The sequence below is a fragment of the Aplysia californica genome, unplaced genomic scaffold (genome assembly GCF_000002075.1).
Source record: "Aplysia californica isolate F4 #8 unplaced genomic scaffold, AplCal3.0 scaffold00583, whole genome shotgun sequence".
Lineage (NCBI taxonomy): Eukaryota > Metazoa > Mollusca > Gastropoda > Aplysiida > Aplysiidae > Aplysia > Aplysia californica.
The window spans coordinates 218152-232271 of NW_004797853.1; the positions used below are offsets into that span (position 1 = coordinate 218152).

The window sequence follows — 14120 nt, forward strand, 5'->3', positions numbered from 1 at the left end:
TTTATTTCTGACCTAATGGGCTCTGTAATTAAAAACGGCCAAAAATGTCAGATAGAACTTAATAATGTTGAGGTAGCGGCTAGACATTGAGCAGATAGAAGTTTGTTTTGTTTTAGTAAGATTTGTACGGCTCTCACAACTGTATGAGAGCGAGAAAAAAAGTTGGTTCCATTCCCAACAGTTCACTGCACAGCCTGAGCCTGGTGAACACGTCTCTTGAAATGCTAAAATACTAAAAATTAGTTAGAAGTTTATAATTCTAAGGTAGCGACCTGTCTCCTCTTTCGTCAACACATCAGACCCCCCATCATGCCTCAGTACCGCGACAGTTGCCCAGTGGCCGTGCAGTGCTGTGACGTCAGAAAGCACTACGGAAGTGGTCGTTCCAAGCAGGATGTGCTGTGTGGACTGGATATGAACGTGCCTTATGGGGCCATGTGAGTTATTTTGTTTTCCATTGTTTTTCTTTGTTTTTCTTTGTTTGTTTGTTTGTTTGTTTGTTTGTTTGTTTGTTTTGATCGGGGTTTTTTGGGTTGTTGTTTTTTCTGGGGGTGGGGGGGGTCTATATATATAGGTAGAAAGACAGATAGATAGATAGATAGATAGATAGATAGATAGATAGATAGATAGATAGATAGATAAATAGATAGATAGATAGATAGATAGATAGATCGAATACTGCTATCATTATTAACATTATTATCATCGCTTTATTTATTTAGTTATTATTATTATCATTATTATTATTATTATTATTATTATTATTATTATTATTATCATCGTCAACATTAGTATGTATAACGCCCTTCCTCTCTCCGTGTGTTCAGTTATGGTCTGCTGGGCGCTAGTGGCTGTGGAAAAACCACCCTGCTGAAGTGTATTGTGGGCCGGACTAATGTACACGGCGGTTATGTCTCCACACTTGGACGGACGCCTGGGACTTCCGGTCATCTGGTGCCGGGGAGGATGGTCGGGTACATGCCTCAGGTAATGACGTGGTGGTGGTGGTGGTGGTGGTGGTGGTGTGATAGTGGTGTGGTGGCGGTTGTGGTGTTGATGGTGGTGGTGGTGGTTGTGGTCGTGTGTAGGTGATGATGATGATGATGATGAGGGGAGGAGTAGGAGGAGGAAGAAGAGGAGGAGGAGGAATAGGGATAATGATAATCGATTAAACCAAAGGGCCAAAACGGTAGAGAGTTTTATGATTTATTTACACACACACACACACACACACACACACACACACACACACACACACACACACACACACATACACACACCCACATACACACACTCTCTCTCTCTCTCTGTATCTCTCTCTCCCTTTCTCTCTCGCCCTCTCTCTCTCTCTCTCTCTCTCTCTCTCTCTCTCTCTCTCTCTCTCTCTCTCTCTCTCTCTCTCTCTAGTTCTCTCTTTCTCTTTCACTCTATCTATCTTTCTATCTATCTCTCTGTCTATGCCTCTATCTATCTCTCTATCTCTCTATCTCTCTATCTATCTATCCCCGCCCACACTCGTCATCCATTCTCTTTAGCTATGCCTCACTCATCCCCAGGAAACAGCTCTCTTTGTGCGCTTCACCATCGGAGAGACCTTGACCTTCTTCGGCCGTCTTCACGGCATGAGCAGCGATGCTATACGGGAACGTACAGACTTTCTCCTGTCATTCCTCACGCTTCCGGAGAAGTCGAGACTGATTGGCCAACTCAGGTCCCGTGATGTTGTTTATTTTTCGATGCAAAATTTGTCAGGCTTTTGGGTTTTTTGGTTGTTGTTTTGTTGTTGTTGTTGTTGTACTTGTTTTACTTTTCGCCGCTTTTGACAAGTTGTTACCTCAGAATTTCAAAATTCTATCTGATATTTTGAGTTACTAAGACGAATCAATGTTCATCTGCTATATTAATATCGTAAGATTACTCGGAGTCGTTACGAGATATTCAAGGAATTTGCGTTCGAAAAAGTTTGACAAGCTGTGAACCTCAAAAAGTTTGGCGTAAAATTTCTCAAAACTAAGCACTGAACAAATAGAATAAAGATTAAACCATGCATATGTGAAGACATATAATGGAAAGTCCTGTTTTTCAATTGTGTATCATGATTTGAAATGTGCAATGCCATTATTGCCTTTATCTTACCTTCTTTCCTATCAAATACTCATCGCTCTTATCTCTCCTCTTTTTTTGTTACTCTCTTGTAACACATTGACCTTCGATACTTACATGACCTTACTGTAATGCAAGTGCCGTAAAACTCTTAAAGAGGGGAGGGGCTACACCTGAAGGCTACTCGCTTATTAGTTTACCATTTACCAAATTTTACCAAATTTTGCACATATAACAAGCATAATGAGGAGCCTTAAAATCCGAAATAAAATTGGAGTAAAAAGTTTCGTTTCCATGGATACGGCAGCCAAATAGGATTTTGTTGACATGTCTTTCGTAATGAATATCGCACATATTTTTTATGGAAATTGAACGATTTTTTACATGCATGTTGGCAAATATTAGGTCTAAAAATTTGTCTGTTGTTTTTTATTAAACGAATTAGCAAATTTTGAATGAATTTTTTTCCTGGGGTATTATTTCAAGTTTGCGAGAAATCCGAAAAAATCCACACTCCGGACACCACCAACATAAAGCTATTCCATATATCAAAAAGTCAAAAGATAAATTTTTAGCATTAAATCTTTTCTTCATTCTGAGAAAATCGTATGAAGATTGGATGAATAACGGTGGAGTTAATCAAAAAGTATAGAGAAATATCGCGTTTTGAGAAAACAGAAAAATAAAAAATAAAAATATATTGACTTTAAGAGGAAATGGTGGTGACAAACATGCCCGGTATGGGGAAAATACGGCCTTTATGGGTTCTTAACAGGAGAAATAGTTGTAGGCAGGGGTGAAGCGTCTTTATAATCAAATAATCACTGCTTCCCTTCCTAATTTTGAAACATTGTCGCTGTCAAATTCATCCATAAACGTAAACCTCTTGAATTAAATGTCAAAAGACGTTCGTAATCAACAATGAACAGTATGCCTAACATTCAAAACGGTTTCACGGCCACAGAAATAGCCTCCTCACCCCTCTCGGGCCACTCCATAAGCAGTCGCAAGCTTTGATTAAGTAAGCTTAAAGTGAGGCTGGAAGAGTCCACCAATATAGTTGAAGGGAACATGTGCATAGCAGTCTAAGCTGTTTCATTGCCACATATACCCTGTTCACCCCTTTGGGGTCACAGTTAAAATCAATCTCAAGCCCTGATTATGTAAGCTAACTAACACTGGTCGAGTCTACCTCACAAATGTGAGGGGAACTAACTCCTAACAATCTCTTGACTGCTGCAAGTGCTTGCTTTTTTTTCCTCGACTTTTTACTGTCCTATAACCAGATCGTGACCTCGATTATGACACCAGCTCCTGGCCGCGGAAGGCTAACAAAAACAGCCAAATGTAAGATTTAAAAAATGATAATTGTCATGTTCTACCAAAGAGTTAGACTCACTGGTAGATCTATAACATATAGATCTAGTACTGACGCCTCTGCTTCTTTGCTTTGTGTTTATGTATTCACATCTAAAGTTAAATTTAATTTTAGTTGGAACTGATATTTAATAAGATACTTTCCCGATTATTTTGGCGGTTGAACATACAATATGAATTCCGGATTTGTTTTCATTCACAACTCAGAGTCGCCGCCTCGAGTAAGATTCTTGTGTCATATCTACAGGCCATATCTGGTCCCGTTTCACTTTGATTACCCTGTCAAACAAGTCAGCCTTCGCCCCTGGTTGTAGGAGAGGCTGAGGCAGCTAAAATGGGTACAACTCAAATTCCATAATTTCGAGCCGAATTGGGACTTTGGGGGTGTACCCCCCCTCCCCCCCCCCCCCCCCCTTACTACAACAAAATAAAACAAAATATTCTTATAGTGTGTTCCTGAAAAAAAGGTGCCAGTTGTCGATAAACTATTTTTGAGAAACGAGATGAAAAAGCCAAAAAAGTCGTTTAATAACCTATTGAAAACATTTTGTAATATTTTAATTATGAATATTTTTAACTGCTTATTTTAGCAACATCCTGTATTTCACCAAAGGTTAAAAATGTAATAGAAATTGCGTCAAATTAATGAGGTATAAGACATTTTCTCCAAACTTTGTTTTCACACACTGAGTTACAAGATGTGGCATACCTTTGAAAATACTCGAGGTATTGGAAAAAAACAAAAACCAGCGCGTTCAGCATGATATTTGCAACAAAAATATAACCTTATTCAAGTTTTCACATTTATGACAACTGGGACCTTTATCCAGGCACACACACACACACACACACACACACACACACACACACACACACACACACACACACACACACACACACACACACATAAATGTGTGTTACATTTTAAAGAGAGTTAAGAAAAGTAAATGTTGACACAAATTCTGGTACTGTTCTCCAGTGGAGGACAACAGAGGCGGGTGTCTCTTGCTGCGGCGCTGCTACAGGAGCCGGAACTACTTATCCTGGACGAGCCAACCGTCGGCGTGGATCCGGTGCTCAGAGAGAAGTAGGTCACTCAGCGGCTACTGTGCCGTTAGCCTACAGAACGCCTTTTTTGTAAGGAGGGTGGGGGCTGATAAATCAATGTCATGCTCATACTGTGCCTGAACAACATGGGGGGGGGGGGGGGGACTGCTGCTTTTTCTTTCCTTATCCTTACTGTCGCCATTAATCCTCTACTCCTTTTGCATGTTTGTCACTCTCTTGTGAACTGCTTTTTCTAGGGTACCTTGATAGTCGAAGCAGACTTTGTTATGTTGAGGCTAGAGAAATGAAAAGAATATTGATAAGTCAGATTTCCTGTTTGGACTTCTCTGTTGACATCCACCTTTTGCGCTCATTTGACTTTATGCAGCTGCGAGCGCCGTAGAACCTTACTGAAACAACGCCTGTTTTTCATTCACAGCAGTTTCGAGAAAAAAGGAGGGGGGGGGGGGATGTTGTCAGTGTAACCATTGAAAATTAAAGTGCTCCCAAAATTTGAATTCTAATTGATTCAAAACAGGTCACAGTTTCACTTTGATTTTTTTCACACAAGTAGGGAAACTGATCAGGCTTTCGATTTAAGGAATAAAAATATTTGGTGCCGAAATTTTAAAAAAGGCATTTTGTCAGCTTACGGCAGTGCAGCTGTGCTAGACTTTTTGCTACTTCAGACTTACAAAGTTCTATCTACTCAGTACATGTACCTACCTTTGATGATTTGACGTCCAAGATTTCGAGTTCTACAGCATGTCAAGGTTTTTTTTAAATGCAATTCTTTAACTATCTTGATAACGACTTCGAATAATCTTACAATTTTGATAGAGCATTTGGTTTCTGACTTCATGATCTTGTAACTGAAAACAGCCAAAAATGTCTGACAAAAAATTGTAATTCTGAGGTAGCGATTTATTATATATAATTTATTATAATCACGACGTGGTGAAATCAGGCGATCAGGTGCTCCTCAATTCTGCCGTACAGTGACAAAACGCCTTTGTTATTCACAGTACCTAGTTTCGAGATAAACAGACTTTTTGTCAGCGTAACCATTAAAAAAATTTTTTTTACGAAATTTATCAGAATGAAATTTAATTTATTAAAAAACTAGTCATCTTTTAACTTAAATTTCACACAAGTAGGGTAACTGATCAGGCTTTCGATTTAACAAATTAAGAAACAAATGGCGTAAAAAAAAAATGTTAAGCAGAGGCGTTTTGTCAGCTCACGACAGAATTTTTGGGCGTATGGAGATATTGGTATCTGCCTAAAGCTTGTTCATTCGTCCTGTTTTTAATGGAAAATACCCATCTTTTAAGAATAGAAGTTAAGCTATTTGCAAGTAAAAGAGGTGGATCTCGCCTGCAGTCAGAGATGAATATAACGAGAAAATGGCCGCCGAAGTTTGGTAATTTCCAAAGCTTTAGTTTCCTTGTAAACAGCAAATGTACAATTCTGTGCATTTGGTTTACATTTCCTCCCAAAAAAGTCAGTACCGAAAAATATTCTTTAATGAACATAAAAGGTGTGGACACCCCCCCCCCCCCCCCCCCAAAAAAAAAAAAAAACAACCCCAAAAAAACAAAACAAAACAAAACAAAACCCGATGAAAACTGCCCAACGGACGAGAAACTGTCAGTTTCTTTGATGCCATTGTTTTTCTTTTTTAACGAGTGCATGATTTCACCAGGATGCATACATTAACTTTAACTTTTTTTTCTGTCCTCCTGTACTGCTAGTTGTCCAGAGGAGTTTTTTGTCAGTGTTGCTCGCAGGAGACCCGAATTCGATTCCCGAGTTGGAAGAAAAGTTTTGTTGAGTATCTCGGTTTTTCTGCTGGGATGTTGTATCCCTCTCAGTCTCAGTCCAGGTTGGCCGCCAGGGAAGGGTCGTAAGCCCGTTTCCCAAATGATCTAATTTGTGACTTTTTTTTTTTTTTTTTTTTGGTGGGGAGTGTCAAAACATCGCTAGAGACAGGGTAGGAAGTCCACCTCCTATAATAATATGATCTGAATTATGTCGAAGGGGCGTAGAGATACCTACTTTAACATATTTTTAAAACTCTAACCAATACTGAATTGACACCATTTTATAAAGGATAAAATTTATCCTATTTTTACTCCAAATTAATCGAAGAGTAATTGAGTGATGCTTAGAGATCGCTGATAACTTACTTGGTTTCGTGCTGGATTACGACACGGGTGGCCCTGGCTCCAATCCCTTATGTGGAACTCTGAGCTTGGCTGGTTTTGGATAGATATTGAGCCTCTATATTCCCATTTCACTTTACTTTATCCTTTCCACGATGAACGTAACACTCGGAAGGTTCAGTTTCTCTTTTTTTAATCTTATGGTATTGAAAGGGACGTAAAGCGTAAACAATTTCGAACATTTCGTACTGACATTAGTAGTAGTAGTAGTAGTAGTAGTAGTAGTAGTAGTAGTAGTAGTAGTAGTAGTAGTAGTAGTAGTAGTAGTAGTAGTAGTATTTATTTCTAGAATTATTGATTTATTGATTTTTTAATTCATTTATTTATTTATTCATATAATAATGTATTCAATTATTCATTTATTCATATTTATGAATTCATTATTTATTTCTAGGATTTGGGAACACCTGTTGGACATCGCCAAAAGTAGTTTGAAGACCACCATCATCATCACTACACACTACATCGAGGAGGCGGCATTGGCTGACAGAGTGGGTCTTTTGTTTAGCGTTATTTTTTGTGTCTTTGATCAACACCTTTTTTTGCTAAACTCCACTCAGAAATGTGTTCTTAAAAAGACATAGAAGGTACTGGGCCAAAAAGAAAAGAACATTCGAAAAAAGTATACAGTGTATTACCCAACGACCGGAAAAATGCCAGTTTCCATAGTTACGATATTTTGACTAGCGCTGCTTCTCCTGTTTTCTTCCTCTCATAGACTTTTATGCTGGAAGTCAAGAAAAAAGTACCATTTTTTAAATTGATTACGAAAAAAGCCTAGTTTTTTGTGTGTGTCTTACACTTTTTCCCTTCATGTGAGTATTTTTAAGTACTCTAAAAAAAAAAAAAGGGCCATTTTATAAAATCAACATTTTAGTGCGCACAGCAAATTTGTTTGTTTTTGGTTTTTGTTTTTTTGGGGGGTGGTTTTTTTTTTTTTTTTTGTTTGGGGGGTTTTTTGGGGGGAGGGGTGGGGTTGTTGTTGATGATGATTTTGCATATTTTGTTTCGTTTTGGGTTTTTTTGTGTTTTAATCGTTAATATATTATGATATCAAAGACTGTAAACTCTGTGAAATATTACCGGTTAACCATTTGGCGCACCATTTTACTCGCTTGGAAGAAAATGAAAGGGAAAAAGAGAACGGTCGTGTGCCCACTCGACTAAAGCTAGATTGGTTACTCTACCACCTTAGAATTACAAAGTTCTATCTGACAGTTTTGGCCGTTTTAAGTTACTAATACCATGAGGTCAGAAACCAAACGTTCTAGCTGCTCTATTAAAATCCTAAGACATTCAAAGATTGGCATTCGAAAAAGCTTGACATATTGTGAAACTTAAATTTTTTACCTCAAATGTTTCAAAACTAGGTACTGAACAGATATAACTTTGTAATTATGAGGTAGTGACTTGACATTTACTGTACACAACAGCACTTGGAAGTTTTCCTAGAGAACACAGACCGACGGACATGACAGTTGCACAGTGTGGGATACTATAGTTCAAGGCTATGCCTTCTCTCTTCTGCTTATCCATAGATTTATTTCCCTACCTAGGTCGGACTGATGAGAGGTGGCCGTTTGCTGGCGGAAGACAAACCCAGCACACTCATGTCAACCTACAAGTTACAGGTAAAACTTCAGATTGATTATAATAAAATTGCCACGGCGTGGTGGAATCAGACACTCGCCAGTTTTAGGGGATGTGAAGTTATTGGTATCGTCTTAATAAAGCTTATGCATTTGTTTTGCTGGAGAAAAAATACCGTTCTATCTTGAATTTCTCTTTAAGAAATATCATTCCCCTCTTTTTTTGTTTTAGTAGAAGTTTTACGGAGCTCACTATTGCATAAGGTCATATGATCGCCGTTTCCCCTCTTTGATTAATGTTCTCATTGGTCGTTGTCAGACATTTCCGGACGAACTCTTCTTCTTCTTCTTCTTCTTCTTCTTCTTCTTTTTCTTCTTCTTCTTCTTCTTCTTTTTCTTCTTCTTCTTCTTCTTCTTCTTCTTCTTCTTCTTCTTCTTCTTCTTCTTTTTCTTTTTCTTTATTATTAATACTATTATTACTATCATTACTATTATTATTTTTATTATCATGATCATTCTTATTATCCTTATCATTATCGTTATTATCATTATTATCATTATCATTAATATCATTATTATCATTATTATCATTACTATTATTATCATTATTATCATCATCATTCCATGCCCCACCATGCACCAGAACCTAGAAGCCGTGTTTCTCCACCTGTGTCACCGCGATAGACTGCCAAACGAGGACGACGAGGAACTCTTACCCTCCATATCTCTGCCGTCCGCTTCCGATCAAGAATCGGTGAGTCTGTCTCAAATCAGGACGTGTGATGTTTTGTTGTTTTGTTTCTGTTGTATGTGTTGTTGTTGTTGTTGTTGTTGTTGTCATTGGTGGTGGTGGTGAGTTTTTGTAATTTTTTTTTTTTATTATGAAGTTGCAGTTCGTCAGCTGCTACTGTTATGGTTACCGTCATAGGCCACAAGCTCTCAAGGATAATGATGATGATGATGATGATGATGATGATAATAATAATAATTAGAATAATTAGAATAATTAGAATAAATTAATAGTAAAAATAACAATAACAATAACAATAACAATAATAATAATAATGGTAATAATAGTAATAGTAATAATAATAATAATATGTAGAGATAAGAACACACACACACACATTTATATTATACATATATATATGAATTATATGAGGATAGAAATAATGTTTTGTTTGTTTTTATCTGTCGGTCGGTCGGTTTGTTTTTCCGTCTGTCTGTCTGTTTATTTGTTTTGGGTGAAAGTGTCAGAGTTTTTCTGTTTCTTTGTCAAATGGCGACCAGGTGAAAGTACAATACAAACGACCTGACTCAGACTCCACGGGAGACTCGGTGCTGCTTCTGGGAGGGAACAAAAGCACGACCTATGGCAGTTTGAAGACGCCCCGTGGTAAATTTTGTTTTGTTTTTATTTGTTGTTTTTTGTGTTTTTTTCCATCTTTCATGTTTCATGACCCTATCGATATTGTTTAAATGTGAGAAACCATGGAGCAGAGGAAGATAGGACTAACGCTAACATTACTTAAACGCTATACCACATCATCACTCATTACCACCATTATTTCTAAAATCATTATTGCTCTCAGATCAATTACCTGCTTCTAAAATCCTAGAATCTCTATCTATAACAGTTACCTGTCATACTAAATATGCTCATAATACTCAATTGGACACTATCATGCGCACTTTTTTCTACTAATCTCATATACCTTGGCAAAGGATTAAAACAAGAATTTTAAAATGTGAGACATCGTAATAAAATCAGAATAAAGAAGTCAAAGAAATTGTCATTTTTCCGCCGGTTTGGTTATTTTTATAGAATTTTGATTTTTGGTTAAACCCCTTTTATGTCCATTTTAAAACTCTTTTCAGTATGAATTCTATTGAAAAATGCTGATTAAAGATACACTAAATTGTAAAGTTTCATTTCCCAAACCTTGGCCGTCATTTTCTCGCTAATTTTACTCCTGAAACCAGGTGATCCCCACCTAGATCTAGTTCAATCGCAAATATTTCGCCTTTAATTTAAGATAGATGGGTAATTTTTTAAAATCTAAAGCAAAATAAATGAACAAGCTTTAGGATAATTCCAATATCTCCGAGCGCCTGATGCACATTTTTAGGAGGCCTAACGGGGTCAAGAAGTCCTCATGGGCCTCGCGTTGATCAAAACAATCAGGAAAAGTCGAATTAATTCGGTTCCTGGGACAGGTGATCGGACATAATATAGACCTTGAACATCTGATCTAACTCTTACTGGCGAAATTGAAAGTAAACGGGGCAGGAGTAGACCCAGAGCACCTTATAATTTTGAGAGCCTGAAAAGGGGATGATGAGGCAGGATCAGGATAGAGAAGCCTTCTTTCTTAGTTTGTTTTTTGTAGGGAATTTTTTTTTTGATTATCCGAGCAAAAGAACGAATGGACAGCCATGATCGTTGATGTCTGTCCCAGATCTGACTCGAGGGGGGTGGGCGGGGGGGGGGGGCTCTCGTGGTCTAAAGGTTATGGTGCTCGCCTTTCATTCAATAGATCCCGGGTTCAAAACATGACATTGACGGAAACGTTTCTTCACTTAAATATTCTCCTTTCACCTCCTTTTCTGCTCTCTAACAATGTTCTATTGTCTGTTTTCGTCTCCACTTTCTGTGCTCCCTCCCCACCCCTTGCCCTCCCCATGCCCATTTCTCTGGGCTCCTGACTCTTTCTGCTGCCTTTCTACTGCTACTCCTTGGCTCCTTCTTACTGTTGTCTTTTAGCCATACCCTTGTTCTTAGGATAGGAGAGACCTCACACCTAGCCTTCTCGGATAAGGGGGACAAAAATTTCGGAAGTCCCGTGTGCAAGTTGTGCATGTTAAAGATGCCTTAGTGGTCCTAAATTCAAAACTAATTCCTACCATCTTGAAAATGCTTTAATTGTACCACGCGGTCATACGTCCTAATACAGCTGCGAGGGCCGTATACATTTACCAATAAAAACCTCATACACATACTCAGGCTACGAAGATTGTGTCGTTCCAGGTTCGCCATTGTCCAAGAGTAGACGGTTCCGGAAAATGGCCATGCTGCCTAGAGCTAGGAACCTGTACGCTCTGTGTGTCAAGAATCTCACGTCAATGAAAAGAAATATACCGTAAGCACATTAAAAGAAGGCGTCAATAAAAAATAATTATATCGGTAGTACACAAACAACTGACATCGATAAAACAATATATACCGTATGTATACAAAAAGATGGTGTCAATAAGAAAAGGAATATTCCGTAAGTACACAAGAATGTTATTACGTCAATGAAAAGAAATGTACCGTAGATCTAAGTACAGGGTGATCCAAAAAAAACTTTACAACTTTTTTCCTGAATATCTTGCGCAAAAATTGCTCTAGATTGCTGTAATTTGGAAGAGACATAATTCATTCAAAAGAAATTTGCTTGATATAAAATCAACGAAAAAGAAACATGTTTTGAAAACGAAAACGGCTAAAAGATAAAAGCACCCAAAAACGCAAAGTTCACCAATGTTTAAAAATCGTGTAAAGGAAGTCGTGAAAAGATTACTTGACCTTTTTCTTTATTTTCTCTTTGACATTAATATTCCATCCCTCTGACATCTAAACAATATTTAAATTCTTTTACAGAGTTTAAAAAACCTAATGATTTCATTCTGACATTCCTAGAAGCAGTGCTCCATATTCCATACTTTGGACTCGACACATTTTTAACGCGTCTTTCCAATTGTTCAGTGGCGCCCTAACACAAGGACCTGCTAAACCATGAGTTTTTAAAGCCACATACACTGTACATTTTCACTAAGAAGTGGCTTCTAGAGACAATAGAGTGGGGTGCCCAATAGACAGCATTTTTGGAGTTAACATATCTCGCAGGGTGAAAATGGGCTTTGCACTAAACCAATTGTCATCGAGGAAATGATCCCTCTATACAAGACAATCGAGGAACCATGAACACATTGCCATGCTCTGATCCATGTCATCTCGGCCTAGCAAAGATGAACATGGTAGAATCTTAGGATCTGCCTTGAGAATGCAGACTGTTGATGTGTAGGAAAGTCCTAGCTGCAGATCATCCACAGACAGACGTCACATGGGACTCGGCTACTGAAATCTGCACTCTGGTGACGTTTAAAGGGCTGCACATGATACGAGTTCGACCTGAAGTTGTCATGTTTTAAAGAACGTTTTACTTCTGATTCGCTATAGATCCAAACTGACGGAACTTCTCTACTCATGACGCCAAAGTTCTTGAGGGCACCTAAGCATTCTCTTCATGCCTTGGCAGAACTTACGAAATGTCAGGGATGGTGAGTTTGTGGAGAGGTAATGTTCATTACAAAAAGCTCTCTGCTCTTTACTAAACGTAACCATGATCTAAGCAGGCTAAAGAAATTTTGGAAAAATAATATCTGCAGACTTCTGTTGACTTGTTAGACTGCTGTAGCTTGCAATATGGCGCGATTGTTGTAACTTTTAGTGGTAGGTCTAATGCAAACTGGTGCGTCATGCTATGAAAATGACGACAATGTTGAAAATGGGTTGGGGTTTTTGTTTCTATATAGAGCAAAAGCATTCAATGGACTTATCTAAAATACATATTAGACAAATTCCTTTTGGCTTCCAAACATTATGTTCAAATCTGAAAGCAAAACTTCAGTATGGAGGAAAATATTTTTAAAACAAATTGTAACGGGGTTTTATTTTGGATCACCCTGTATACAAGAATATGACATCAATAAAAAAAGAAACATACAGTAAGTACACAGTGAAAAGAAATGTACCGTAAGTACACTAAACTTGACGTCGCTGAAAGCCTGAGTTTGAGTAAAAAGAAGCAGTTCGACACAATTACAGGTAAGAAGCAAGCCAGATAGACAGAAACAACAGAGGGGAAGAAAAAAAGATAGACCTGCCAGTGGCGCCCTCCAACCTCCCGCTCAATTAAAAGAAGTACACCGTGAGTAGACAAGAATCTGATGTGAATGAAAAGAACTATGCTGTAAGTTTTCCAGAATCTCTGAGGTCTACGGGAAGAAAAGTACCGTAAGAATACAAGAATATGACATTGAGGAAAAGAAATTGTAAGTACCTAAAGATATGAAATCAATAACAAGAAATATTCCGTAAGTACACAAAAATCTGACGTCGATAAAAAGAAGTATACAGTAAGTACACAAGAATATTATTATGACTTTAAGAGTACACAACAATATGACGTCAATGAACAGAAACACACCTTATGTACTCACTAACCTCTGACGTCAATGAACAGAAACATACCTTATGTACTCACTAACCTCTGACGTCGATGAAAAGGAACATACCGTAAGTACACAAGAATGTGACGTCAAAGAAAAAAGCATACCTTGGGTACACAAAACTATGACGTCAATGAAAAGAAATGTACCGTACGTATAGGTCAAAGAGAAGAAACATACTACCGTAACTACATTAGATTATTATAATGTCAATGATAAAAAATATACCTTAAGTACACCAATATGACGTCAATGAAAAAGAAACATACCGTAAGTACATAATGATATTAAGACGTCAATTAGAAATTTAAAAATTCCCTAAGTATACCGTAAGCATACAAGAACTGTCGTCAATGAAAGCAATTGTAGTATTATCTCGCTTATAATTATTGTGCAAAATAACTCTGACCTTCGTCATAATACAAACACACTCTCTCACGCGCACACACACACACACACACACACACACACACACACACACACACACACACACACACACACACAC

General features: G+C 37.9%; 1 protein-coding gene across 1 annotated transcript in view; it reads left to right on the forward strand.

Annotated features, from left to right (window-relative positions):
- The first annotated feature begins 309 nt into the window (after positions 1-309).
- Positions 310-14120, forward strand: part of LOC101860442 (ABC transporter G family member 20-like) — a 35430-nt gene continuing 21619 nt past the window's right edge. The window contains exons 1-10 of the mRNA XM_013087390.1: positions 310-437; positions 828-987; positions 1557-1711; positions 4460-4567; positions 7147-7243; positions 8309-8383; positions 8985-9095; positions 9632-9737; positions 10801-10816; positions 11296-11481. Of these exons, the coding sequence (XP_012942844.1) occupies positions 310-437; positions 828-987; positions 1557-1711; positions 4460-4567; positions 7147-7243; positions 8309-8383; positions 8985-9095; positions 9632-9737; positions 10801-10816; positions 11296-11481 (1142 nt within the window). The remainder of the gene's footprint in view (positions 438-827; positions 988-1556; positions 1712-4459; positions 4568-7146; positions 7244-8308; positions 8384-8984; positions 9096-9631; positions 9738-10800; positions 10817-11295; positions 11482-14120) is intronic.